Here is a 27,808-nt window from a genome sequence, read left to right as displayed (position 1 = left end):
GACATTAGCAGTATTGTGCTTTTCATCTCCCCCTCCTCCACTTTCTGATTTTTAAAAGTTATATTATTTTTATAGTCATAGTTTATATTTTTATGTTCTGTGTTCTGTTTTGTAACTACAGTTTGCTCATTTGCTACATACTAGCTTTATTTTCTTTAGATTTACAGTTAATTATATTCAGTGCTCAAGACTAGTTATTTTACTGTAGCTTCTCCATGACTGTGTTCTTAATTTTGAATGATCTTTTAATTCCCCTCTCTCACACATACTTTGCCCTATTTCCCTCCACCAATTTAAAGAGGTACTTCATGTTTGAGAATACCTGGGGCTTTTATACTTAACCAGATCTTGGCTGAGTAGTTTATAATCTCTTTTGCTTTTGTTTGGAGCTTAGTACACGTTACTTTGTTGTCTTCTGGCGTTCATTGTTGCCTCAGAGAAGTTAGAGAAGAGTCCGATCATTTCCTCTTCCTCCCTCCTCTTCCTCCTTCCCCACCATAGCATTCTGCCATTGGCCTCCAAAATTTATGTCCTTCTCACATGAAGAATACATTCATTCTGTGCCAGTACCCCAAAACTCTTAACTTATTCCATCACCAACTAAGAAGTCTAAAGTCCAGAGTTTGACCTAATGTCATTTAACTCAGATGTGGATGAGACTCATAGTGTGAGTCATCGTTGAGGCCAGTTGCTCTCAAGCTGTGAGCCTGTGAAATGAAACAGGTTATGTGCATTCAGAACACAGTGGTGGGACAGGCATAGCATAGACATTTCCATTCCAAAAGGGAAAAATAGGAAGAAAGGAATGATAGATAAATCCCAAGCCAGTCTAAAAGCAACAAGGCAAACAGCATTAAATCTTAAGGCTCAAGAGTAATCTTTGATTCCATGTCCTGCCTGTGGACACCCCGGGGGCCGGACTTGTGTTGCTGTAAAGGAATACCTGAGATTGGGTAATTTATAAATAAAAGACGTTTTATTTTGTCTTATGGTTCTGCAGGGTGTACAGGAAGCATGGCGCTGCCATCTGCTTCTGGTATGGGCCTCAGGAAGCTCACAATCATGGTAGAAGTCAGCAGGGAGCCAGCAAGTCACATGGAAGAGCAGGCACAGAAGAGAGGAAGAAGGTGCCACATACTCTTTAACAAGCAGATTGCTTGTGAACTCACTCATCACCAAGGGCGTGATGCTGAACTATTCATTGAGGGATGCACCCTAGTGATCGAAACACCTCCCACCAGGCCCCACCTCCAATAGTGGGGATTACATTTTAATGTGAGATTTGGAGGGCACAAATATCCAAACCATATCGAGCCTCAAAGTTCTGGGGGACACTGCCCTATATTTTTGCAGGGCACAGACCATGCTGCAGCTCTCACAGGTTGGAGCCTTGTGTCTCTCAAAGGCTGGAGTTGCACACTGGTGGGCCCTACCCTTCCAGGTTTCAGAGACAGCCCCAATCCATGTTATGTCTGAGCATTGCCCTAGTGGAGGCTTTCTGTGGTGATTCTGCCTTCACACCTGTACTTCGGACTACTCTATGGGGGCTCTCTGCAGTGGCTCTGTCCCATGACAGCTCTCAGCCTGGATACTCAGGCTTTTCTGGCATCTTTTGAAATATAGGTGGAGGCAGCCACACTATCATAGCTCATGCACTTTTCACACCTGTGGAAATGGCATGTGCAAACACCATGCCAAGGTTTATCACCTTTGCCTTCTAGGAGGGTGATCTGAGTTGCACCTGAGCCTACTTGAGCAACAGCTGGGGTAACCAAGGAGCACTGCACCAGAATTTAGTGAACAGAGCCTTGAAATTGTTCTGCCACAAGGCCCTGGGGTTCTGGGTCTGTGATGGGCAGGGCAGCTCTGAACATCTCTGAAATACCTTACTGGTCATTCTCCCATTGTCTCAATGAATAGCATGTGGCTTCCTTCCATCCACATGAATCTCCTTAACAGATGCTTGCACCATGCCTTTGGTTTCTCTCCTGAACAAGCTGTATCATTCTTTACATGGCTAGGCTGAGAATTTTCCAAATCTTTAAATTCTGCTTCCCTTGTGATTATAGATTTAATCTTTTATTTGTTTCTATCTTCTCACATTTTACTATAAGTCAAGAGAAGCCACAAAGCACCCTCAAGACTTTGCTTGGATATTTTTTTCCACTAAATATCCTGTTTCATCACTCTCAGACTGCTTCTACAGAACACTAGGACTCAAGCACAATCCAGTCAGGTTCTTTGCCACTTTATTACAAGATCACCTTTTCTTCCGTTTCTAGTAACATTTTTCTCATTTTTTTTTCTGAGACCTCATTAGAATGGCCTTTACCATCCAACATTTTGACTGTGACCATGATCTCTAAGACGATTGAAGCTTTCTCAGCAGTTCTCCTCTTTTGAGCCCTCACCACTCTTAATGCTCCTTCCACAGCAATGTAGGCTTTTTCTAGCATGCCCATCTATATTCTCCCAGCCTCTACCTATAACCCAGTTCCAAAGTTATTTCCACATTTTTAGGTGTTTGTTACGGCAGCACCACGCTACTGGTGCCAGCTTCTGTCTTATTATGTTCAGGCTCCTATAAAAAAATTCTCAGACTGGATAATTTATAAACAAATTTATTGTTCACATTTCTAGGGGCTGGGAAGTCTAAAACCAAGGCATGAGCAGATTCAGGGTCTGGTAAGGGCCTGTTTCTCATAGGTGGTACCTTCTAGTTGTAGCATCACAGAACGGGCAAACAGGCTTCCTTAAACCTTTCTTATAATGGTACTAATCCTATTCATGAGGGTAGAGCCTTCATGACCTAATTATCTCCCAAGTCCCCTCCTCTGAAAACCATCACCTTGGGAGTTTTAACATAGGAAGTTTGAGAAGGACATTCAGATTATAGTGAGCACTAAATCATGGGGGTTCCACCCTTAGGCTGAAATTACCTGCCATAGGACCCAACCCCTAATAACTATCACAGTGGGGTTAGGATTTCAACATAGGAATTTAGAGGGCAACACAAATGTTCAGTCTGTAACACCAAGTTACTCAGGTTGAAATTCTAAACTTGAAGAATGTAATCAATTTGAACATTGTAGTATTGAAAAAATGTTAAAACCACAATGTTTTGATTTTATATTTAGCCTGTCTCATCTAAGAATCTCAGAACTTTTTCTCTCCTGTATTTTACATCTGCCTCACAGCTTTAAAAGAGAATTAGAACCCAAACCAGTGAACTTCTTTTACTCTAAAAGACCTGTACAAGTTTCACTTTTAAAATATGCTGATATGTTAAAATGTTCTGCCACATTTTAGATATAAAGTATAGTAAAATAAAGTAAGGTGTATTATCTTTCATGCTTTTGCAGTATACAGAAAAACGATTATAATTTTCTTGTGTGCTTTCTGTGGGCTTTTTGATTGATAAAATTGATATTGTAGGTTGTAGGTATGTTAAGAACCCCTCAGATACCTTTCTGGTAATGATTCACATTGTTCTTTTCTTTCTTTCTTTTTTTTTTTTTTTTGAGACGGAGTTTCGCTCTTTTCACCCAGGCTGGAGTGCAGTGGTACGATCTCGGCTAACTGCAGTCTCCGCCTCCTGTGTTCAAGCGATTCTTCTGCCTCAGCCTCCCTAGCAGCTGGGATTATAGGTACCTGCCACCACACCCAGCTAATTTTTTGTATTTTTGATAGAGACGGGTTTCGCCATGTTGGTCAGGCTGGTCTCAAACTCTTGACCTCAGGTGATCCGCCCACCTCAGCCTCCCAAAATGCAGGGATTACAGGCATGAGCTACTGTGCCTGGCCGATTTAGGTTGTTCTTTAAGCACTGGTTTGAATTCTGTTAGCTATATAACAGTTAACTTTCTTGTTTACAGTTCATATGAATCATCTCAGGACCTGAACTAAAACTGTGTACAGTTGTTTAATGAGGCTGCTTGAAATTTCAGTTGATTTATTTTTAGCTCTATTTGTAGATTATGTGTACTATATCTGTGACCTGTTTTTAGTCTATAAGATTTTGTGTAACTCTCTCACATGGATGCTCTGTCTCTGTCACACACACACACACACACACACACACCCCCTCGGTAAACTATGTTTAGACCATGCTTGGGTTGAACTACTACTGTGAAAGTAATGAATTTGGTTACCCTACTTTTACCACATAATTATATGCAAAGGGCACATAACCATTGTTTCTAGTGCTTCATTCCTAGCATATACCACTTAGTCTGTTTTATCCTACAATAGCAGAATACCTGATACTGGGTAAGTTATAATGAACAGAAGTTTAATATATTCTCATATTCTAGAGGCTGGGAAATCCAGTATCAAGGTGCTGGCATCCAAGGGCTTCTTGTTGCATCATCACCTGGCAGGAGAAGAGAGAACGAAAGAGCAAGAGAGAGCTGCACTCTCACATGAGGGTGGAGCCTAATGGCCTTATCGCCTCTTCTTAAAGGTCCCAACTCTTAATACTATTACAATGGCAATTAAATTTCAACATGAGTTTTAGAAGGGGACAGGCATTCAAGCTATAGCATTGAATGTGGGGGCCTGCAGGCCCCCACATCTCATGTCCTTCTCATAAACAAAATAATTCATTTCATCTAAATAGCCCCACAAGTCTTGTAACAGCTTCAACTTAAAAGTCCAGAGTGTCATCTAAATTAAATGTGAGACTAGTCTTTTTTAAGTGAATCTTTTCCCTTTTTGCTTTTATTCTCTAAAATTTTCTTTCTTATCCAGTGACTATGAAAATTGTCATTGATTTTCAAGTGAAATTCTTAAATTTGGGGGTGCTTTGATTTGATTTTTGTTTTTTTAATTTACTACTTAAGTAGAATTTCTTGTTGCTAATTATTGTGTTTAAACTGAACTTATTGTTATGAAATTACTGAGGAAATGACTTTCCTCCTTTCTTTCAAACATGGGATTTCTTCTAGATTTTGCCTAATAGAAAATATTAGGGTAAATAATCTTATCTTTTGTTTGCAATGTTGAATAAGAGCCAATGGATGTTTTAATTTTTCAAATGATATTTTCACCCAAAAATTTAAGCATGAAAAGAATGAAAATCTAAATGAATATTTATAAACACCTCACGTAGTTCTGATTTTAATTTGTTTTTAATTTCCTTTTTAGCTACTCCCTAACGGTGAAGCACTGTTGATTTGTTTTGCAGAATCCTTGCAGCCTTTCCTGGAAGCCTGCAGCAACTCTTCATTTTTTCGTACTTGCTCTGTGCTCCTTCGAGCCCCTAAGCTTGATCTTCAGATACTTGAAAAACTCAGTGTTATTTTACAGAAACTTTCCAAAATCAAGTAAGAATTTCTTATATCTAACATTTTTATTGAAAAAATAGCTTACTGTGATCATTTAGATCAGGGTGTCCAATCTTTTGGCTTCCCGGGGCCACAGTGGAAGAATTGTCTTGGACCACACATAAAATATACTAACGATAACTGATGTGCATAAATAAATAAAATCTCATAGCATTTTAAGAAAATTTACAAATTTCTGTTGAGCCGCATTCAGAGCCATCCTGGGCCAAATGAAGCTGATGGACTGCAGGTTGGACAAGCTTGATTTAGACCTTTCTAAATCCCATGCTACATAAACTTTGATTATTAAATTAAAATTTCCATTCTACAGATGTAGAAAACTAAAATTCATAAATATTAATGCTGATCTAAGACCACATATTTAGTGATAGACTAGAATTAGAGTACTGATTGCAGAATATCTAGTTGTTTCTATAGCTCATTTCAGATAAATGAACTTTAAATACTTCATATAAAAGTAAGATCAGTTTTTAGCAACCAAGTAATAATATCCGAATAAATTCTTGCATGCTGGTATTCTGTAATACCACAGGTGAAAATAAAAAGATAACAAAAGTATATTTTGCAAATTCTTACTGATGTACCAAAGTGAATTTAGGGAATATGAGAATGAAGCAAGCAGAAGAGACTTTAAATTACTTTAGTAACAGGGTTTATTTTAGTAAACTCTTACGGGCTGCCTACTGCCGCTGATTTGGATTTTATTATGAAATACAAGGGGCTTGTGTTTCCTCTTCTTTCTCTTGACTCAGAAATTTGTATAACCAGTTACTAAACTACAAATAAGGACACAGTATTTTCCTTGATTCTTGGTATACTCTAGTGTTTCCTTTGAGGCAAATCTGGAAACCTTCTATCTCAACTCATTTTTACAACAGTAACATTTTTATTTTTATTTAGGTTCAACTATTCTCCCCCTGGCCTCATCCCCTCATCCATGATTCCCATGGTAGAGAATTTAGACATTTTACCAGGCTTCCATATACTTGAGTAGTAAATGTAATGCATCTTGAAATTATTTGTATAATTTGTATAATAGTGATTAAGAGATCCATATGTTCTATTCGGTAACATGCCTAGTAGTGCATCGTAATAAATTATTGTTAAATTATGACCTTATTCTCAACTGACCAAATTATTAGTTTTGGTCTGGTATCTGCTGAATTTATCAATTTACTGTCTTCCTTTTCTTGCAGACTGTACCATGATTCTCTTGATTTATGATCAGTAAATTCGTAGTAAGGCCTGTTGCAGTTACCCTGTGGTGCCATGAAGCTGCAATAATATTACTTAGATTTAATTCTTTTTTAGTTCCTAATTCATGGGATTTTTAAAAAAGTGGTCCTAAAGTGCAAGTATATTCTTGGGCCAAAATGTTTTCCTGTTCGTGATGTGTTTGTAGCTTAGGTTCATTTTTGACATAAATAAAAAACTAGAACAAAGCTTGAACAAGAAGATCGGAAATAGTTGATGCTCAAGCAAACTTCAAATAAATATTTAAGACCACAAAAGATGTCAATCCTTTTGTATTAGGATAGCACATAAGGTTATTTGACAAATTCTCTCGAGAGGTAAAAATAGCTGTACAAGGAAATAAGAAACATAAAGTATAATTCTTAATGATTGAGTGAAAGTACTGACCAGTTATTAGAGGATGACTGAACAAGTATTTTATAGCCAAGTCAAAAGGTAAACCAATATTCTGCCACTTTACAAAGGCCTGCTTATGTAAAATAGGATGATCAACTATTTGTCTGTCTTGCTAGCTATGAAAAAAAACTTCTCATGCTCTCTAATAGTGAATAGGGTGCAGTTTTCAGTGTTATAAAATGTTACCAGGCTGGGCATGGTGGCTCATATTTGTAGTCTCAACACTTTGGGAGGCCAAGGATCTTCTGGGCTTCAAGGAAGATCGCCTGAGCCCAGAAGTTCAAGACCAGTCTTAGTAACATAGTGACACCCTGTCTCTACAAAAAATAAAATTAGCCAGGTTTGGTGGTGTGCACCTGTAGTCCTAGCTACTCAGGAGGCTGAGGTGGGAGGATTTTTTGAGCTAGGGAGGTTGAGGCTGCAGTAGGTTGTGTTCATACCACTGCACTCCACCTGGGTGCCAGAACAGTGCCTTGTCTCAAAAGAAAAAAAAGTTTCCTTTTTTCCCCAATGCTTTTCTGCTTCAGTTTATCTCATAAATCCATATTGTTTGTTATAGCATTCTAATCTTTTAATCGCTTATTTTCTCCACTGTTTTTATAAATAGATGCTATTTCCTAATGTTTACACGTAAATTGTCATTGCAGATGAACACCCTAAATATGTGTAGTTAAATAATACATTCATTTATTTACAGGAGTAATAAGAAGCTCTTTGAACTTTTTACGATTCATCTGATGCTTCAAGAAATACAAAGGACAACCAACCCGGAGCATGCCTTTCTCTGTATTAATCTAAATTCAACTCTGTTCAATTTGGGTTTAACAAAATGTAATTCCCTGGTCTCCAGTGCAAGCCATTAGACTGGCTTATTTTTTAATACAGTAGATGTGGTGCTTATTTATAAACATGTAAAAATTACCAAAGTAACTACAATTCTACTAAGTAAAGTTATCAATAGCATCATTTATCATGAAAAATAAATGATTTTTTTGAATTTTAAAAATGAAATCTGTAGAAGGTATTATAACTTTTGGAATGCTTCAGTTCAAGTTAGGTAGTACTAATGTAGAAGATGGCATTTCTACAATGTATGACACTGAAGTTACTTTTTATAAAAATATATTAGGAAAATTCTTAAAATTATGTTATTATTTGGAATAAATTTGGTGCTTATTTGAGAACAAGGTCAAAGAATACTGTTTTTTCATTTTCTTAATATATTAGAATCCTTCCTTTTGGAAGCAGAAGTATGTATGTATCTTTATCATCTTGATATCATAACTTTTCTATATACTATATCCTAGATTAACAGATATTGATTTTTTAAATTGTGCTCTTTGTGGGATAAAAAAATTATTTTTTATTGTGCTGTTCACAGGATTAAAAACTTACTTTTTTTTCAAAATAATTATTTTGGAGCATGTATATACAATACAAGACATTCTTTAAGTAGTTAAAGGTAAACAAAAGATATTCCTGTTACCGGAAATATCTCTTGATATAGCCAAAGATGAGTAAAGTGGCCAGAGATCTGGGTGAGTGAAGGTGGTGAGACTTGGGACTTAGGACAGGATACTGAGGAATATTGTTTTAAAGAGCCATGAAATCATATATGATCAGTGTATAAGCTCTGTTTCAGGATTTAGAAGAAATTTTCAAAAAAAGTATTAGACCTCTTTAAAAAAAATATAAGAAAATGTGCCATTTTTGAAGTAGAAATAGAAAGTCATAGGAAAGAACAGGCTGAAGTGAGTATGGTGGAAATCATAGAAACTTAAAAATGCAGAAGGCCAGGCACAATGGCTCATTCCTGTAATACTAGCACTTTGGGATGCCAAGGCGGACAGATCACCTAAGGTCAGGAGTTCAAGACCAGCCTAACCAACATGGTGAAACCCCGTCTCAACTAATAATACAAAATTAGCTGGGCATGGTGGTGGGTGCCTGTGATCCCAGCTACTTGGGAGGCTGAGGCAGGAGAATCACTTAAACCTGGGAGGCGGAGGTTTTAGTGAGCCGAGATCATGCCATTGCACTCCAGCCTGGGCAACAAAGTGAGACTCCATCTCAAAAAATAATTTAAAAATAATAAAAATGCAGAAGCCAAAGTGCACATTAGAAACAAAAATAACATGATTGATACTTCATAAAATAGGAGTAGTATGACGAGAAAGAACAAACGAAAAGCTCTCTTGGAACTCAGAGTACATAGAGATGCTACCAGCAAGAATGGATGGCAGTTACTAGGATAGAGCCTGGCACTTCTGTATGGCGGCATTTGGCATTTCTGAAAAAGAGAACAGAACAAGTAGAGCAGAAGCATTATTCAGAAATATAGTTGAATAAAGATTCTGGCAGCCAAAGAGCTACATGTACAGATTGAAAGGGCTCATCATGTTCCAGAAAAACCTATGAGAAAGGGGCTCTATAATTAGATGCATCCTAGCCAAATGGTAAGCTATAAGGATAAAAGCACAAACAAAAGCCAGTTACTTACAAGAAAGGAAAAACCAGGCTAGCCATACAGAATGCTGGAAGGTAATAGGGAGCTCTAGAGAAGATTTTTAATCCAAGAATTTATCCCTACCGAAGTTGCCTTTTATAGGTGAAGACGATGGAAAGACATCTTCAGACATTCGAGTGTTGAGAAATTATATGATGTCTATATTTATTCTGGAGAAAAAAAATGACTTAAAGATTAATCAACTTAGAGACAAAAGAAAACAGTTGATTAAATCAACCTCATGCCAAAAGACAGCAGTGAACACTGAGACAGATTCGATATTAATTTAAATAATTGTTATAACTCTGTTTATAAGATGGAGTGAGATGCTAAAATCCCCCAAAGGATAAATAGTGGGAAAAGCAGCGCCCTTGCTCTTCCTTTCTCAGTCATCATGATGTGTGCAGTTAACTCCATTTCTCACCGTGTCTTCTCACAAGTCTTTCAGGGTCAAGTGATTTTAGGCCAAGAAACAAAAACAAAATTGCCTTATTCTCTAGTGTATTCAGATGAAAACTGGTAATAAAATCAGGTACAGTCCCAAGAGGAGACACTGGGGAAGAACCATGCTGGGTCTGTACAGAATTGCAAATGAGATGGCATACATATTTATGCTGTATCAAGATCACTGTCATCTTACCATATCAGGCTGAAAATGTCACCAAGAGTCAGATGTGTTCCAATGGGAAAATGTTTTTTCTCTTTGTTTATATCCTCTGCACTAGTAGGGTGGTTTAGTAACAAATATGTGAGACCTTTTATTTGAAAAATAATTGCTTTTAAATAATGGGAAAAGCAACATGTTAGTGGTATCGGGGTAAGATTATCTTAGCCTTTGTTAACAAAAACTGAGAATTGATGGGGCCTTGAGATTGGGGTAGAGATGAAAGAGGAGCTGTTAAGTACAATATTCTACATTATCAGAAAGAGTCAAAGTGTTCCATTTCACTGTTAGAAAAATGTAGGATAAAGAATGCATCGGGAAAATACCAAGGAAATTATTAAAATAAAAATAACATAAATATTCTCAAAACACTGAAAAAGAAAAATGAAATAACTATATAGATATAGCAAAAAACAGAAAGACAAGAACATGAACAAAAATATTTAGGATAAATAAGTTTAAAAAATTATAAATACATTCTTTATGGTCATATGCTAATAAATTTGAAAATCTTAATGAAATGGACTGTTTTCTAGGAAAAGATAAAAATTGGCTTAAGAAATCTGCACTAGCAAATCATTGCAATCTTTTATTTATTTACTTTTTTGTAGAGACAGGGTTTTGCCATGTTGCCCAGGCGGGTCTTGAATTCTTGAGCTCAAGCAGTCTCTGTCTGCCTTGGCCTCCCAGAGTGCTGGGATTACAAGCATGAGCCAGTGCACCTAGCCTACAGTCTTTTATAAAATTATCAAAGAATTCTTTTTTTTAAAATGACTGCAAGTCCAGGTGTTTTACAAGTGGATTGTTTTAAAATTTCGTGAAATATTTAAAGTTATTTAAACTGTCCCAGAATGTAGAAAAATCATCCAAATTTATTTCATACAGTTAGCATGAACCTAGTATCAAACAGTTGGCAAAATGAGAATAAAATAGATTCAAAAGTCTCAAAGAATTATGGAGAAAGCAATACCAACTGCATATGACAGGAACATTAATCCATGATTAAGTAGGATAACATACATTCTAGAAATACAAGATTAACTTTCTAATAGAAAAATATATTTTGGCCAGGCTAAGTTTTGGTATATTATTATTATTTAATCTTCATAATAACTTTGTGATGGGTCTTAAAATTGTTATCATTTATAGATCAAAAAAGAAATGGGATTAGGGAGATCTAAATGACTAAGCCAGTATCATTGCTGTAACTAGAGCTCTGTTAGTTGAAGGGGAGTGAGAGGGAATTTACAATACTAGATTTTTACCAATGTTATAGTTGTGACTGGAGTCCTTCAGTTTACCTCCTCTCTTCCAGCCTCCAAATTTATTGGAATAACAAAAGAAATTTTTCTAGAGTGAGCAATATGAAATAGATTATTGGCCGAGCATGATGGCTCATTCTTGTAATCCCAGCACTTTGGGAGGCTGAGGCTAGAGGATTGCTTGAGGCCAGGAGTTTGAGGCCAGCATGGGCAACATAACAAGACCATGTTTCTACAAAAAGAATAAAAATAAACTAGCCAGATGTGGTGGCAGGTGCTTGTAGTCCTAGCACCTCGAGAGGCTAAGGCAGCTGGCCTTGCAGCTGAGAAAGGCCATTTGTACTCTTTTTCTCTTTCAAAACCCAGGGCACAGCACCCTGTGACTCTACGTGAGCCCAGGAGTTGGAGGCTGCAGTGAGCTATGATCACACCACTGCACACCGGTCTGGGCAACAGAGTGAGACCCTGTCTTAAAAAAAAAAAAAAAAAAAAAAAAAGATTATTGATTGCAGATCACCATGACAGATAATAGTAACAGAAAAGTTTGAAAAGTTGTGCAAATTACCAAAATGTGACACAGATACACAAAGTGAGCTCGTCCTGTTGGAAAAATGGTTCCAATAGACTCACCAGATGCAAGGTTGCCACAGAGCTTCAATTTGTATAAAACGCAGTATCTGTGAAGTACAATAAAATTAGGTATGCTGTATGCAAATGCAGAGCTCAAACCCTTCTGATGAACAGACAGAAATGTCAGATCCTTTTCTATGTTAGCAAAGGATTTTAAGGGTTTGGATTTCTCTTAAAGTGTAAAGCTCCTGGGAGGGCATTATTGGCCAAAGTAGTGCTTTATCTCATTCTTTTGTTTGCCTGTTCTAACTTCCCACCCATTGTAGATCCACCTGGTGTGTCATTGCAAGTTAAGCCCCTCAGACCTTTTTCTCTCACCTCTTCTGTTCACCTTCCATTCCCTTTCCTTTCCATGACATTCTCCATGCCCTTCTGATGTCTACATGTCCCTTCATTTTCTTCTCAGGCCTTCTCCTTCTCTCTTTTGCCATCTCTCTAAGTTATTGAAATTCTTGAAATCCTAAGTTGGCCTGGCACTGAGAGGTAAGCACTTGAGAGTGTCAGTCTTCCTTAGATGGAACTGTGTGCAGTTCTGGAAGTGCTGGAAGGGTGTGAGGTAGGGGTTTAAGGATGGTGCAAGTAGGATGGGGCTGAAGAAGACTTTGAGGATTAAACTTTGTACTGAATTCAGCAGTGTTTAATTCAATTCTTATTTTCCACTGTACTTCATTTCAACCCATCCCCTATATTTTATGAGCCCAAAGCCTTTAGATATGTGTAGAGGAAGATGTGATACAGCTTTCAAATTCTTGAAATTTGCCCAAGAAATAAAGGTGTCAAGAGGTCTGCAGTTATCTATATAAATCCCTGAAAGTATTTCATGGCAAATCTGTAGCACCCAGTTGAGATGAGACTGAACTGGAAAAATCTGTGGCTGTGGTTATTATCAGTTCTGTAAGATGAAGGTGGGACCAGTGACAAGAATGTGCACTATTTACTGAGCACTCACCTGCACAGGGCCATGTGCTTTTCAGACATTGCCTCTTTCAGTCTTGAACACAATGCCAGTTTTGATTTCCCTGACATACAGATGAGGAGATGAAGATCTAGACATAACTAGCAAGGGCAGGGCTGGCATGGGACCCTTGTCTGCCAGTTTCCCAGGGCTCACATGTGCAGTTTTCTCTTCAGAACAGTTAGCCTTAGCAACGAATGACAGGATTTAGGATGTCCAGTTTCAGCCTCAGTGGCTGGGCTGGAATCTTCCGTTGATTTCTTCAGGTCCACTCTACGTTCCTTCCTGGCTGAGGAGGCTCACTCACATGAGCTTTCTGCTGGGTTTGGCAAGTGGGGTTGCCATCGGGAGACAATAGAGCATCTACTTGTCCATCCCCCAGGGCACAGTGCCCTGTGACTTCAGGGTCTGCCCCTCATGGTTTCCCTAAACCCCACTCCTCTCTTTGTAAACAGCCCTCCATAAATCACCCACCTTGAGGGTGTCATCTGCTTCTTGCCAGGAGCAGGACTGACTCACTAGCATCACTCCTAAATAATGTTATCTTGTTTTTTTGTTTGTTTGTTTGTTTAAGGCAGAGTCTCACTCTGTTGCCTAGGCTGGAGTGCAGTGGCATGGTCTTGGCTCACTGTAGCTTCTGCCTCCTGGACTCAAGCAATCCTTCCACCTTAGCCATCCCAAAAGCTGGGACTACAGGCATGCGCCACCATGCCTGGCTAATTTTTAAAATATTCTTTGTAGAGATGAGGTCTCACTGTGTTGCCAGGCTGGTCTTGAACTTCAAGTGATCCTTCTGCCTCAGCCTCCTAAAGTGTTGGGATTAAAGATATGAGCCACTGCACCTGGCCAATGATGTAAACTTTTAGTAGGTTTAAACTTCAGTTCTCTGGGCCCAACTTGATTTACCTATCAAGCAGGGAACATGATGCCTTTTCTCCCAGATTGTGAATATCAAAGAAAACCTCTGGAGAGGCACTTTGGAAAACATAAACAATCCTCAGAATGGGAGCTAGCATGTAATTCCACAAGGCACAGAATGGGCATTCAGTGCATAGCCTGACTGGAAGTGGAGCATCCTTTGTGAAAAAAGGAAACCTCTAAGACAGTGATTTTCTTTCCATTCAGAAAAGCTTGATGCAAGCAAAATAAAAGGGCACCGTGGAAGAGAATAAGAGAAGAGATCTTTGTTTGTTTTGCTTTTTGTTTCTTGATGGTAGGGACGGCGTATTTTTTTTGTAGGAACCTGTGACAAAGCTCCACATAATAAACATGAGAAAGTCAAGGCTGATGATGCTACAGCTGTCCTGGCAGGTCCCCTTTTCAAGATTGTGTACTCCAGGATAGGACTCTCAAGCAGCTGCAACAGGCATCTTCCAGCTGGGAAAGGCCCCTTGACCTCTTTTTCTCTTTCAAAAGCCAGGCACCTGTGAGTCCAGGCTTGTGACACCTGGGTGCAGGCTCAGGAATTGAAGGTGGGTCTGCCAAGCCACACACCCTCATTTGAAACACCTCTGCTCTGGGGCCAGGTGTTTCAGCCCCTCCCTACTCCCCATCAGCAGCAGCTTCTGGAATTTCCCTGTCTGTCAAATGAGAATTGTTACACCAAAATTTCTTCCCAAGGAGCTAATTGGAATATTGCAATACAAATCTTTGCAGAGAATCAATATGGAGAGATGCTAAAGAAGAATTTAGCTCATGTAATTACTAATCAGTATTTCCTTTCGAGGTACTCTTTAAGGAAGCTGAAACCTCTAGCCTTTCTTCCTATTCACAAATCCACCTTCACCCGCCCCCAATGCTGGACTTCGGTTTTTCATGTTGCTTTTGCAGAACTTTAAAACATTTTAATTTTTCCCTGATGAGTTTTTGTAGTGAGGGTGAAGCAGGTGTAGCCACAAACAAACCTCTCGAGCACCGAACAGGGAAGGAAGTGGTAATTTTATTTGGCCTGGAGCTACAGCAGGCATAGATGCCTCAACAACCAAGCTCCCTGACAAAACCCTACCCCTTTTAAAGCCTTACAGTCTAAGAGGTGCACATGTGAAAGGGTTGAGAGTGTGGGGGACTTGACTAGGTAGGGGTCTGAGCAGTTGAGCAAGAGCAGTGCCTTCTGGGAAAATTCCTCCATACCATTTCTATGATCTATAGATAGGATTGTGGTTAGCAGTAGGGGTTTTAATCCTTAACCTGGCCAGTGGAGCCAACCAGTCCTCCTGCTGCCCTCCTTTGACTGACTTTTAACTTCTCCTTTTGAAATGCAACGTAGAAGGCTAAAGGGGAAGTGGTCTCCTTCCTCCTGGGGCCAGTGCAGTTTGCTTGGCACTTTGTTTTCCTCTCACATAACTTTTCCCTTCCAGTAAGGCATTTAGGCTGAGAGAAAAAGTTATGGAGCATGTGCATCCAAATTTGAGATGATCGTTATTTCATTACCTGACTAGTGACTTTAACTTCTTTGATATTGTGTTTGTCTTATGAATATAATGGCTTTCTCGCTTTAATGAAAAGTTATGCAATAAAGTTGAAACGTAAGTACTATATCTGTAAAAATTAATTCCTTTTTAAATATAAAGAATTAATAGGACCAGGCTTTTTTATTTTTTATTTGTACAAATTTATGGGATACATGAGAAATTTTTTTACATGTGTATAATGTGTGGTGATCAAGTCAGGGTATTTGGGGTGTCCATCACCCAAGTACAGTACATGTTTGTTGAGTATAGTCACCCTACTCGGCTGTTGAACACTGAATTTTTTCCCTTCCAATTTACTGTACATTTGTACACTTTAACCCAGTTCTCCTTCTCCTTCTCCTCCTCCTCCCACCACTCATGATTCTCAGTCTGGTATCTATCTTTCCCTTTCTATCTCTATGTGATCAAATATTTTAGCTTCCACATATAAGTGGAAATGTGACATTTGCCTTTGTTGCTTGGCTGTTTTCACTTAAAATAATGGCCTCTGGTTTCATCCATGTTACTGAAAATGACATGACTTCATTCTTTTTGTGGCTGAATAGTATTTCATTGTGTATATATACCACATTTCCTTTATCCATTTGTCTGCTGATGGGCACTTAGGTTGATTCCATATCTTTGATATTGTGAATAGTTCTGCAGTAAACATAGGGGTGTAAGAATCCCCTTTTTAAAAAATGTTTTAAGAATCCCTTTTATATATTAATTTCTTTTCCTTTGGGTGGATACCCAGTAGAAGGATTCCTGGATCCAATGGTAATTGTATTTTTAGTTTTTTTGAGAAATATTCATACTTTTCCATAATGGCTGTTTAAATTCTCACCAACAGTAGATAAGAATTCTTTTTTCTACATCCTTGCCAACATCTGTTATTTTTTTTCTTTTTAATAATAGCTACTCTGACTGGGGTAAGATGATATCTAATTGTGATTTTGATTTTCATTCTGATGATCAGTGATATTGGACATTTTTTCATATATACGTTGGATATCTCTGTATGTCTTCTTTTGAGCAATGTCTATTTATGTCCTTTGCCTACTTTTTAATGGGATTTAAAAATTTTTTAAGTGTTGGGCTGTTTGAGTTCCTTGTATATTCAGGATATTAGTCCCCTGTTGGATTAATAGTTTGCAGATATTTTCTACTATTCAGTAGGTTGTCTCTTCACTGTTGGTTATTTCCTTTGCTATGTCAAAGATTTTTAGTTTAATATAATCCCATTTATCTATTTGTGTTTTGTTGCCTGTGCTTTTGAGGTCTCAGTCATAAATTCTTTCCTAGACCAATGTCCAGAAGAGTTTTTCCTAGGCTTTCTTATGCTATTTGTATAGTTTCACATCTCATATATAAGTCTCTAATCTGTTTTTAGTTTATTTTTGTATATGGTGAGAGATAGGGTTCCAGTTTCATTCCTCTGCATGTAGTTAACCAGTTTTCTCAGTACCATTTATTGAAGAGGGTGAACTTTCCCCAGTGTAAGTTCTTTTTGGCTTTGTCACTTGGCCATAAATATGTGCCTTTATTTCTGGTTTCTTTATTCTGTTCCATTAGTCTATGTGTCTGTTTTTATAACAGTACCATGCTGTTTTGGCTACTGTATCCTTATAATGTGTTTTGAAGTGAGTCATTGTGAAGCCTGCAGCTTTGTCTTTTTGCTCAGGATTACTTTGAGCTCTTTTTTGGTTCTATATGAATTTTAGGATTGCTTTTTTAATTCTGTGAAAAGTGATATTGGTATTTTGTTGGGGATTGCATTGAATCTGTAGATTGTTTTGGGCAAGATGGTTATTTTAATGACATTAATTTCTGTTATCCATGAGCATGGGACCTTTTTCCATTTGTTTGTGTCCTCTTCAATTTCTTTCATCAGTGTTTTATAGTTTTCCTTGTAGAGATTTTCCACTTCCTTAGTTAAATTTATTCCTAGATATTTTATTTTATTTTTGTAGCTATTGTAAATAGGATTGCCTTCTTGATTTCTTTCTCAGATAGATCATTATTGGTATAAAAATGCTATGGATTTTGTATGTTGGTTTTGTATCCTGCAACTTTACTGAATTTATTTATCAGATATAAGAGATTTTGGTTGAGTATTCAGGTTTTTATAGATATAAAGTCATAGCATCAGCAAGGAGGGCCAATTTGATTTCCTCTTTTCCAATCTGGATGCTTTTTATTTCTTTCTCTTACCTGAGTGCTCTGGCTAGGATTTCCAATACTACATTGAATAGTAGTGGTAAAACTGGGGCATCCTTGTCTTATTTCAGTTCTTAGAGGAAAGGCTTTCAGCTTTTCTCCATTCAGTATGATGTTAACCTGTCATATATGGCTTTTCTTATTTTGAGTTTCTTCTATGCCTAGTTTAAGAGTTTTTATCCTGAAGGGATGTTGAATTTTTTCAAATGCTTTTTCTGCATCTGTTGAGATGATCATATGGTTTCTGTCCTTCATTTTGTTGCTGTGATCTGTCACCTTTATTGATTTGCATATGTTGAACTATCCTTACATCCCTGGCATAAATCCCATTTGATAATGGCGTATCATGTTTTTTATGTGCTGTTGGATTTGGTTTACTTGTATTTTGTGGAGGATTTTTTCATATACGTTCATTCACCAGGGATATTGGCCTGTAGTAGTTTTCTTTCCTTGTTGTGTCTTTGTCTGATTTTGGTATGGCCTCATAGAATAAGATAAGGAGAATTCCCTTTTTCTCAGGTATTTGGAATAGTTTCAGGAGAGTTGGTATTATTTCTTTGTATGTCTGGTAGAATTCAGTTTGAATCCATTTAGTCCTGGGCTTTTTTTGTTGGGTGACTTTTTATTACTGATTCAATCTTACTTGTTACTGGTCTTTTCATGTTTTCTACTTCTTCCTGATTTAATCTTGGTAGGTTATATGTTTCTGGGAATTTATCCATATCCTCTGTGTTTCCTAATTTGTTAGCAAATAGTTTTTCATTATAGCCTCTGATGATTTTTTGTAATTCTGTGGTATCATTTGTAATATCTTCTTTTTCATTTCTGATTATATTTGGGTCTTCTTTCCTTGATTAATTTAGCCAACAGTATATCAATTTTTTCATCTTTTGGGAGAATCAATTTTTCACTTTATTGATTCTTTGTATTTTTTTAAGTCCCCACTTATTTAGTCCTGTGCTGATATTTATTATTTCTTTTTGTCCTCTATTTCAGGATTTCGTTTGTTCTTGTTTTTCTATTTCCTTGAGGTATATTGTTAGATTGTTAATTGTACCCTTTCTACGTTTTTGACGTAGGCATTTATTTCTGTAAACTTCCCCCTTGCACTGCTTTTGTTGTATCCTATCAATTAGTTTGGGTATGTTTTTTCTCCATTTTTATTTCTTTCAAGCTTTTCTTTCATATTAATTTCTTTTTTATCCAGCAATTATTCGGAAGCATGCTGTTTAATTTCCATGTTTTTGTTTAGTTTTCAAAGTTCCTCATGGTATTGATTTCTAGTTTTATTCCATCGTGATCTTAGAAAATACTTGATATGATTTTGGTTTGTTAAATTTCGTTGGAACTTGTTTTGTGGTCTGTCCTGAAGAATGTTCCATGTGCTGATGAGAGAATGTGTATTCTACAGTCAGATAGAATGTTCTGTAAAGATCTGTTAGGACCAATTGTTCTAAAGTTTAGTTTAAATCTAATGCTTCCTTCTTGATTTTCTGTCCAGGTGATCTAGCTAATGCTGAGTGGGAGAGATGAAGTCTGTGACTGTTACTGTATTGCATCTGTCTCTCCTTAGATCTAATACTTGCTTTGTTAATATGAGTGCTCCAATGTTCTGGACATACATGTTTAGAATAAGTATATCCTCTTGCTGGATTGTTTCCTTTATCCCTTTATCATTATATGATAACTTTTTTGTCTTTTTTTTAAAATCGTTTTTGACTTAACGTCTATTTTATGTTATCTAAGTACAGTTATTCTTGCTCAATTTTGGTTTTCATTTGTATGGAATATCCTTTCCTATCACTTTACTTTCAGATGCAGCTTTACTGGTAAGGTGAATTTCTTGTAAGAGGCATAGAGTTAGACCATGTTTCTTAATCCATTCAGCCATTCTATATCTTTTAAGTGGAGAATTAAATCTGTTTGTGTTCAGGGTTATTATTGATATGTGAGGCTTTGTTCCTATCATATTGTTAATTCTTTTCTGATTGTTTAATATATTCTTTATTCCTTTATTTTTCTCTTATTGATCGTTGTTGTGGTTGGTGGGTTTCTATAGTGGTACTGTATGTAATGGGGGTGGGGCGCAGGGACTCAGCTCCCTCCTTGTGCTTGCCAAAGATGTAACCCGGGGATGGGAGTAAGGCTGTGGGGCATTCCAAAGATGGCTCCAGTTCTCCGATCTGATGTTTTTCCAATGTGCCCAGGTTCTTGACTTCTCTTGCCCCAAGAATGGGGGAAGGGCCCTGGAGGTGCAGTGAGCTTACCGTTCAAATAAATATCACGGACCCAAAGAGTTTAGCAGAGAGCAATTTATTAGGCAGAGAGAGAGAGAGAGAGAGAAAGAGAGGAGGAGAGAGAGCTCCCACACTGTCATGGGAGGGGATCCAAGGGAGGAATCCGTATAGGTAAGGAGCATTGGGGTTTTAACCTTGGAGTTATTCCCGCCCCATTCATGTTCTCATCTAATGAGAGGAGTGCTTTCAAACTTCCACTGGAGTGATTGATCTTTGACTTTGATACTGGATTGGCTACAGAGCCCCCTCCTTCCAGAGCTTTTCACAGGCTTTTTAAACAAAGGAGCACACCTGATTTTCCACCTAGCCCGCACATGGGAAAGTCGGACAAAGAACTTTACGTTCCCAGATGGGGACATGGATGGAGGCATGTCACTGGAAAATTCCTGCCTTTGAAACCACACTCCTTGTGGACTTGGTTTTCCTTTACACAGTCCTTCAGTTCCCCTCTGAACAGGAAAGTCCAACTGCTGTTGGGACCCAGGCATCGATCATTCTTTAACTACTTCCTGCTGAACTGGGGCATAGAGGGGGCCCTGCAGTTGAGGTTTCCTCCAGAGGGGAGTCTTCCAGGGGTGGAGGTTGATTCAGAGGTCCACAATAGAACTTATTAGCCAAGGACATCTGGGATTCCATTTGCAGGACCATTTGTGGCCTTATGGCCTTAATTCTAGGAGAAATGAATTTGACAAGAAGGTTAAAGATGAGAGGCCTGAAGGCCAGCAATAATAGAATAGTTATAAATGGACCTAGGTGAGAGTAGAGTCAGGACAGTCAGTTGTTAAACAAGCTCCATGAAACTGTTTCTTGAAGGTCTTTAGCCCTGTATTTGATTTGGTCCCTGAGGTCTTTGACATTGTTTAAGACAACACCTGATTGGTTTATAAAGTATCAGCATTCTTCTCCGAAAAAGAGACAGGTTTTTTTTTCCTCTACTCTTAGCAGACCCAGAGCCCTTCTATTTGGAAGAGCTATAGCAGCTAAAGAGTTAAGCTGCTTCTGCACAGAGAATTAGCAACCTTTTCTATGTTATTGTTTAGCTCCTGAGATAGCTTATTGTAAAACTGAGTAGAGGTAGTAACTCTTCCAATGCCAGTACCAAGTTCTCCTATTATTCCATGCTCCCCCTAACCATGAAAGGAATAACTGGGGTTCGAGTATGGCATGGCCTTGGCAAGAGAAAACGCTGCACCTGAGAGTTGGTGTAAATTGTCATGGGGGGAGCACTAGGAAGGAGGGGAGGACAGCTATTTGGCCAATCCATAGGGGCAATCGCATAGAGCCCGGTTGCAAATAAAAAAGTTAAGAGTGATAGTCCTGTTAATGCCAGGATGTAAGTTAGACTTATGAGTAGTTACTTTCCTGGGGATCTCATTCGAAGAGCAAACGTGGATCTCTAATGGCTTGCAGGTGTATAAAGGGTTGTCTCCTGGAACTTCAGGCTGTGGAGTGGAGGGCCGATGATATTTTTAGGAGATGTTCAAGGCTTCAGCTGAGTGTGATGAATCCATGAGTCAATTCCCACCACCTTAACTGCTGTTGTAGTAGACAGAATAACTGAAAACTGTCCTTATGAAGATGGGCCTAGAGAGGGAGAGTCAGTCTTTCTGAGGGAAGAGACTTAACAAGCACCAAGTCTCCAGGGCAGAATAGCTCTTTCCCCCTTTCCCTAGGGTGTCTTTAAAGATTGTGGTTCAAATTGGTCTCAGTTATCCTGGATACACTTTAAGGGTGATTTTGCCTTGGGAAGAGTAGCACCTGTCATAAAGCAAGCACAGGGATACCGACATCCCTGGTTATTCCTTGCAACTCCTAGCCCTGGGGTGTCCCCCAGTTATAGCACCTTGTAATTTCCTTGTGCCCTAGATCCGTGATCATCTTTCAGGCCTTCCATATGCCGAGTTTAATCACACTTACTGGTGTTATGGGCATACCCTCACTGTCTAAATGTCCTTATAGCCACCCTAAGGACTTGGGGACTGCTAGGATTAGTGGCCCTGTACTGGCGTGTCCTCGAAGAACTAGGCCAGTGAGGCTTGGGTGATGGGTGCCAATATTCCCTAGTAAGAGTTCAATTAACATAGGCCTGATCATAAAACTATCCTAGGAGGATAAACTCCTTGAGAGCGACCTCTAAGCACAATAGTCTTAAAGAAGGTAATGGTGGAGCAATGCCCTTGGGACCCGGGCCTCCTCCCCCATCCCACTTTCCATCATAGGAATATGCCCTAGGGTTGTGGGGCCTGTAATTAACTATTTGAGCCTTGGACCTGGTTTGACTGTGGTATTCTAGATGGAGAAGTTCTGCCATGCAGAGAGCTGATCCTAGGCAAGACAAATTGTACCTCATTAGATTCTGGTACCATTCAGCTGGATTGGGAAATTTGTGGGTGACAAAATCACAATGTATTATAGCCTCCAGTACCCACTGGCTCCCTTAGGACATAACCTAGCACTTCGGACTAAGGGAACTGGCCCTGTGCATTTAGACTGCACAAGGTCCTCATAGGCATAAGCCTGAAAGCAATGTGGGCATGGGTCTCTGGGCTGTCATTGCCTGGCCCAGGGGCTGGGGCCTCCAGCACCATAACCCCCATGATGCTGCTGTCCACCGTGGCAGCCACCAGGATCATGTGCACACATCAGGCCCCTTCCTGCGCCACCGCCTCCAGGAACCCATGTCTGGCTCGGGTTAGCGCACTCGCTCGCTCTGCGCGGCTCCATGGTAAGGGCAGCCACAGGGGCTTCCAGGGACAGCTGCAGTATGTGGAGCCCCCAGGCCTGGCCTGGGCATGCCCTATCCCCTCCCTGCTAATCTGCACCTGCCACGGCCCTTGACTTGGCCCTGAGAAACAGGGAGCAGCAAGAAAAGGAAACTGGTTCAGAGAAAGCCTGGCACCATATCTTTAAGTCCGGCTGCCGGGCTATTGAAAGGCTAGGTGGGGCCTGCCTAGGCGACTGCACAGGCTCGGCCCAGCCACACCTGTGGCAGCACAGCTGCTTTCTCCTTAGAGAATTTAAAGGAAGCGAATGGGACAGATTTTTGCAAGCTAAAGGGGGTCTGCTACACTCACTGCTCTGATGTTTGCTCCCGGCTGGCTGGCCGGCCAAAGATGTAACTGGGGTCGGGGTGGGGGCTCAGCTCCTTCCCCATGCTTGCCAAAGATGTAACCAGAGGACAGGAGCAGGGCTGTGGGATGTTCCAAAGATGCTTCCAGTTCTCCGATCCTATGTTTTCCCTGATGTGTCCAGGTTCTTGACTTCTCTTGCCCCAAGAGTGGAGGCAGGGGCCCTGGAGTTGTGGTGAGCTTACCGTTCACATAAGTACCATGGACCCAAAGAGTTTAGCAGAGAGCAGTTTATGGGGCAGAGAGAGAGAGAGAGAAAGAGAGAAGGAGAGAGAGCTCCCATGCTGTCGTGGGAGGGGATCCAAGGGAGGAATCCGTATACGTAAGGAACATAGGGGTTTTAACCTGGGAGTTATTCCCACCCCATTCATGTTCTCATCTAATGAGAGGAGTGCTTTCAAATTTCCACTGGAGTGATTGATCTTTGACTTTGATACTGGATTGGCTACAGAGCCCCCTCCTCCCAGAGCTTTTCAAGGGCTTTTTAAACAAAGGATCACACCTTGATTTGCCACTTAGCCACCTAGCCCATGTGCAGGAAAAGTCAGACAAAGAATTTTATGTTCCCAGATGGGGACATGGATAGAGGCATGGCACTGGAAAATTCCTGCCTTTGAAGCCATGCCCCTTGTGGACTCGGTTTTCCTCAACACAGTCCCTCAGTACCATTTCTCTTCCTGTTTTATGTGGTTGCTTTACCAGTGAGTTTTATACTTTCATGTGTTTCCATGATGGCAAATGTTCTTTTGCTTCCAGGCTTCAAATTCTTTTGAGCATTTCTTGTAGGAGTGGTCTAGTGGTAATGAATTCCCTCAGGATTTGCTTGTCTAGAAAAGACTATTTCTCCTTTATTATGAAGGGTAATTTTGCTGGATATAGTATTCTTGGCTGACATTTTTTTTTTCAGCACTTTGAATATATTATACCATTCTCTGCCAGCCTGTAAGGTTTCTACTGAGAAACTTGCTGTTAGTCTGATGAGGTTTTTTTTCTTTCCTTTTTCTTTCTCTCTCTCTCTCTTTTTTTTTTTTTTTTTTTTTTTGAGATGTTGTCTCACTCTGTCACCGAGGCTGGAGTGCAGTACAGTGGCATGATCTCAGCCTACTGCAGCCTCTGCCTTCCAGGCTCAAACAATACTTCCCACCTTAGCCTCTTTTGTAGCTGGGACCAAGGGCAAAGCCATCATGCCTGGCTAATTGTTTGTATTTTTGGTATAAACTGTGTTTTGCCATGTTGATCAGGCTGAACTCTTGAGCACATGCGATCTGCCCATCTCAGCCTCCAAAAGTGCTGGGATTACAGGCATCGGCCACCACACCTGGCCAGGGGTTTTCTTTATAGATAACTCTATGCTTTTATCTTGCTCTTTTTAGGATTTACTCTTTATCTTTGACTTTAGACAGTTGGACTATAATGTGTCATGGAGAAAACCCTTGCAAAATATATCTTCCTGGAGATCTCTGAGTCTCCTGTACTTGAATGTCTAAATCTCTAGACTTAGGAAGTTATCTATTATTTTATTAATTACATTTTCTAATTTTTTTGTTTGTCTCATTACTCTCAGAGATACTAATAACTCAAATATTTGATCACTTTGTTTTCCCAAGTGTCATGAAGGTTTTACTCATTCTGTTTTATTCTTTTTCCTTTTGTCTGACTGGATTATTTCAAAAATCCTGTCTTCAAGTTCTGAAATTCTTTATTCTTCCTTATCTAATCTATTTTTGAAGCTTTCTTTTTTTTTTTTTTTTGTGGGGGGAGGAAGGCAGGAAGGAAGGGAATAAGGACAGTAGGGAGGAAGGAAGGGATGAAGGAAGGAAGGAAGGGAGGAAGCGGGGAGGGAGGGAGGGAGGGAGGGAAGGGAAGAAAGGAAATCAAGCAATGAAAGAGACATTGCCGACCTGGATCTAGAGGTTTACAAGTTGATTGCTTTTTTTTTGAGAGAAGGAAAGAAAAAAAATAAGTAAAGGAGAGGAAGAAAGAGGAAGAGAAAGAGGGAGAGTAAATGGAAATATTGCTTTATTTTGAAAAAAATTGGGTATTAATAATGGCCAATCAATGTTTCATTTAAACTAATGGGTGGGTGTGGTGTGGTGTATTGACAAGAATGTATATTTTGTGTATTTGAAGTGGAGAGCTCTATAAATATTTATTAAGTTTACTTGTTCTGGATCTGAGTTCAAGTCCTTGTTATCCTTATTAATTTTCTGTCTCATTGAATCTAAGTCTCCTATCTGGGTGTTAGGATCGTTAGCTCTTGTTGTTGCATTGATCCTTTTACCACTATATCTTTGTTGCTTTAAAATCTATTTTATCCGATACAAGAATTGCAACTCCTGCTTTTTATTTATTTATTATTTATTTTTGCTCTCCATTTGGTTGGTAAATCTTTCTCCATCCCTTTGTTTTGAGTCTTTGTGTATCCTTGCATGTGAAACAGGTCTGGATGTAACATGGCATTGGGTTTTGACTGTGTCTTTTGATTGGGAATTCAGTCAATTTAAATTTAGGGTTACTGCCATTTGATGTTGACTGGCTGTTTTATCCATTTGTTGGTGTAAATTCTTCTTTATGTTGGTGCTCTTTACTTTTTGGTGTATTTTTAGAAAGGCTAATACTGGTTGTTTCTTTCTGTGTGTGATGCTTCTTTCAGAAGCTCTTGTAAAGCAGGCCTGGTGGTAATAAAATCTCTGAGTTCTTGCTTGTTCATAAAAGATTTTATTTTTCCTTCAGTTGTGAAGCTTAGTTTGGCTGGATATGAAATTCTGGGCCGAAGGTTCTGTTCTTTGAGGATGTTGAATATTGGCCCCCACTCTCTTCTGGCCTGTAGAGTTTCTGCTGAGAGATCTGCTGTAAGTCTGATAGGCTTGCCTTTGTGGGTAATCTGACCTTTCTCTCTGGCTGCCCTTAGTATCCTCTCCTTCGTTTCAACCCTGGTGAATCTAACGATTATGTGCCTTGGGGTTGCTCTTCTTGAGGAATATCTTTGTGGTGTTCTCTGTATTACCTGGGGTTGAATGTTGACCTGCTTTGCTAGTTTAGGAAAATTTTCCTGAATAATGTCCTGAAGGGTATTTTCCAGCTTTGATTCTTTCTCTCCGTCGCATTCAGGTACACCTATCAAACGTAAATTTGGTCTTTTCACATAGTCCCACATTTCTTGGAGACTTTGCTCATTCCTTTTTATCCTTTTTTCTCTAATCTTTTCTTCACGTTTTATTTCATTAAGTTGGACTCTGATATCCCTTCTTCTGCTTGAACAATTCGAGTGTTTAAACCTGTGCATACTTCTCGGAGTTCCTGTATTGTATTCTTCAGTTCCATTAATTCACTCATACTCCTCTCTAAGTTGTCTATTCTCAATAGGATTTCATCAAACCTTTTTTCAAAGTTCCTAGTTTCTTTACGTTGGGCTACAACATGTTCTTTTAACTCACCGAAGTTTGTTATTATCCATTCCTTGAAGAGTGATTCTGTCATCAGGAGGCGCTCGTTCTCCATCAAGCCTTGTTCCATTGTTGATGTGGAACTGTGATCATCTTTAGAGGGAGAGGCGTTCTGACTTTGAGTATTCTCAGCTTTTTTACGCTGGTTTCTTCCCGTCATTGTAAATTTATCCTCCTGTCGTCTTTGAAATTACCAACTTTCAGATTTGGTCTCTTGAGTGGACGTCCAGGTTGTTAGTTCCCAGGGCCAGAGCAGCGGCGTTAAAACTGATGGTGCTTTTCTGCCCAGGATTCTCCTGTCAGGCTTCCTTCTTGTTTCCGTAGTAGGCGACTCTGCCTTCCCGGGGCTCCAAACCTCAGTCAGAAGGGGAACCGGTCCTGTTTACTCTGCGCTGAGCGCTGCCGGGTCGAGGTGCCAGCGGAACCACTGCACCGACCACGAGAGTCGCGCTGGCGACTCGTGTGTTTCCACCACTGGGGGATCTTCTGCTCCGTGAGCGACCAGACTTTGTCTGAAAGTGTGGCATCCTCTAGTTCTCCGCGCCTTCCCTGAGAGCTGCAATCCCGGGATGTTAGCGATCGGCCCTCTTGGATCGTTCTCCTGAAGCTTTCAAATGTATTTTATATTTCCTTCAATGAATTCCTTAGTTCTGGAATTTCTACTTGGTTCTTTAAAAAAAAAAATCTCTTTGGTAAATTTTTTTTTCATATCCTGAATTGTTTCTCTGATTTCTTTGTAATTGTTTTTCAGATTTCTCTTGTATATCATGGAGCTCCTTTAAAATCAGTATTTCAAATTATCTGGGATTTCAAAAATTTATTTTTGATTATGCTCTATTGCTGATGTTCCTTTAGAGGCATCACATCTCCTTAATTTTTCATGTTTCCTTTGTCCTTAAGTAGATCTCTGCAAATTTGCAGTAACTATTGCTTCTTCGTGTTTTGGAATTTCTTTCATAGAAGAGGACTTTTTCCTAAAGGTGTATCTATGGTTTTGGTTGAGCAGGGTACTTTGGCTTTGATTCTGGGTGCATGTAGTCTCTGTATGATTTTTTGGGCTGTAAATAGTGTTAGTGGCATCCATGATTTCCCCACTGGGTTAGGGTGAAGTTATACTAGGGGTTGAGATGCCAGGTGGGTCAGTCTTCAGGTTCTGATGGTGACAGCAATGGGCCAAGTGTGCCTGTTGTGCCCCAGGGCTGTATATGCTGGCACCTCTGTTGGCAGGCTGATTTCTGGGCCTCCAGGTAGCATG

General features: G+C 39.4%; 1 protein-coding gene across 18 annotated transcripts in view; it reads left to right on the top strand.

Moving 5' to 3' along the window:
* Positions 1 to 8,182, top strand: part of CCDC138 (coiled-coil domain containing 138) — an 82,735-nt gene extending 74,553 nt beyond the window's left edge. For 15 of the 18 annotated variants that reach the window (XM_078348906.1, XM_078348904.1, XM_054244702.2 and 12 more), the window contains 2 exons: positions 5,186 to 5,324; positions 7,693 to 8,182. In XM_078348906.1, coding sequence (XP_078205032.1) covers positions 5,186 to 5,324; positions 7,693 to 7,858 — 305 coding nt within the window. In that variant the 3' untranslated portion in view covers positions 7,859 to 8,182. Of the gene's footprint in view, positions 1 to 4,313; positions 4,463 to 5,185; positions 5,325 to 7,692 lie in introns of those variants that run through there. The other 3 variants (XR_013526382.1, XR_013526381.1, XM_078348905.1) reach the window with 2 other exon arrangements.
* The last annotated feature ends 19,626 nt before the right edge of the window (positions 8,183 to 27,808 follow it).

The sequence above is a fragment of the Callithrix jacchus genome, chromosome 14 (assembly GCF_049354715.1).
Source record: "Callithrix jacchus isolate 240 chromosome 14, calJac240_pri, whole genome shotgun sequence".
NCBI lineage: Eukaryota > Metazoa > Chordata > Mammalia > Primates > Cebidae > Callithrix > Callithrix jacchus.
Note: the sequence above shows the minus strand (reverse complement) of the source record. Positions and strands in the feature narration are given on the sequence as shown.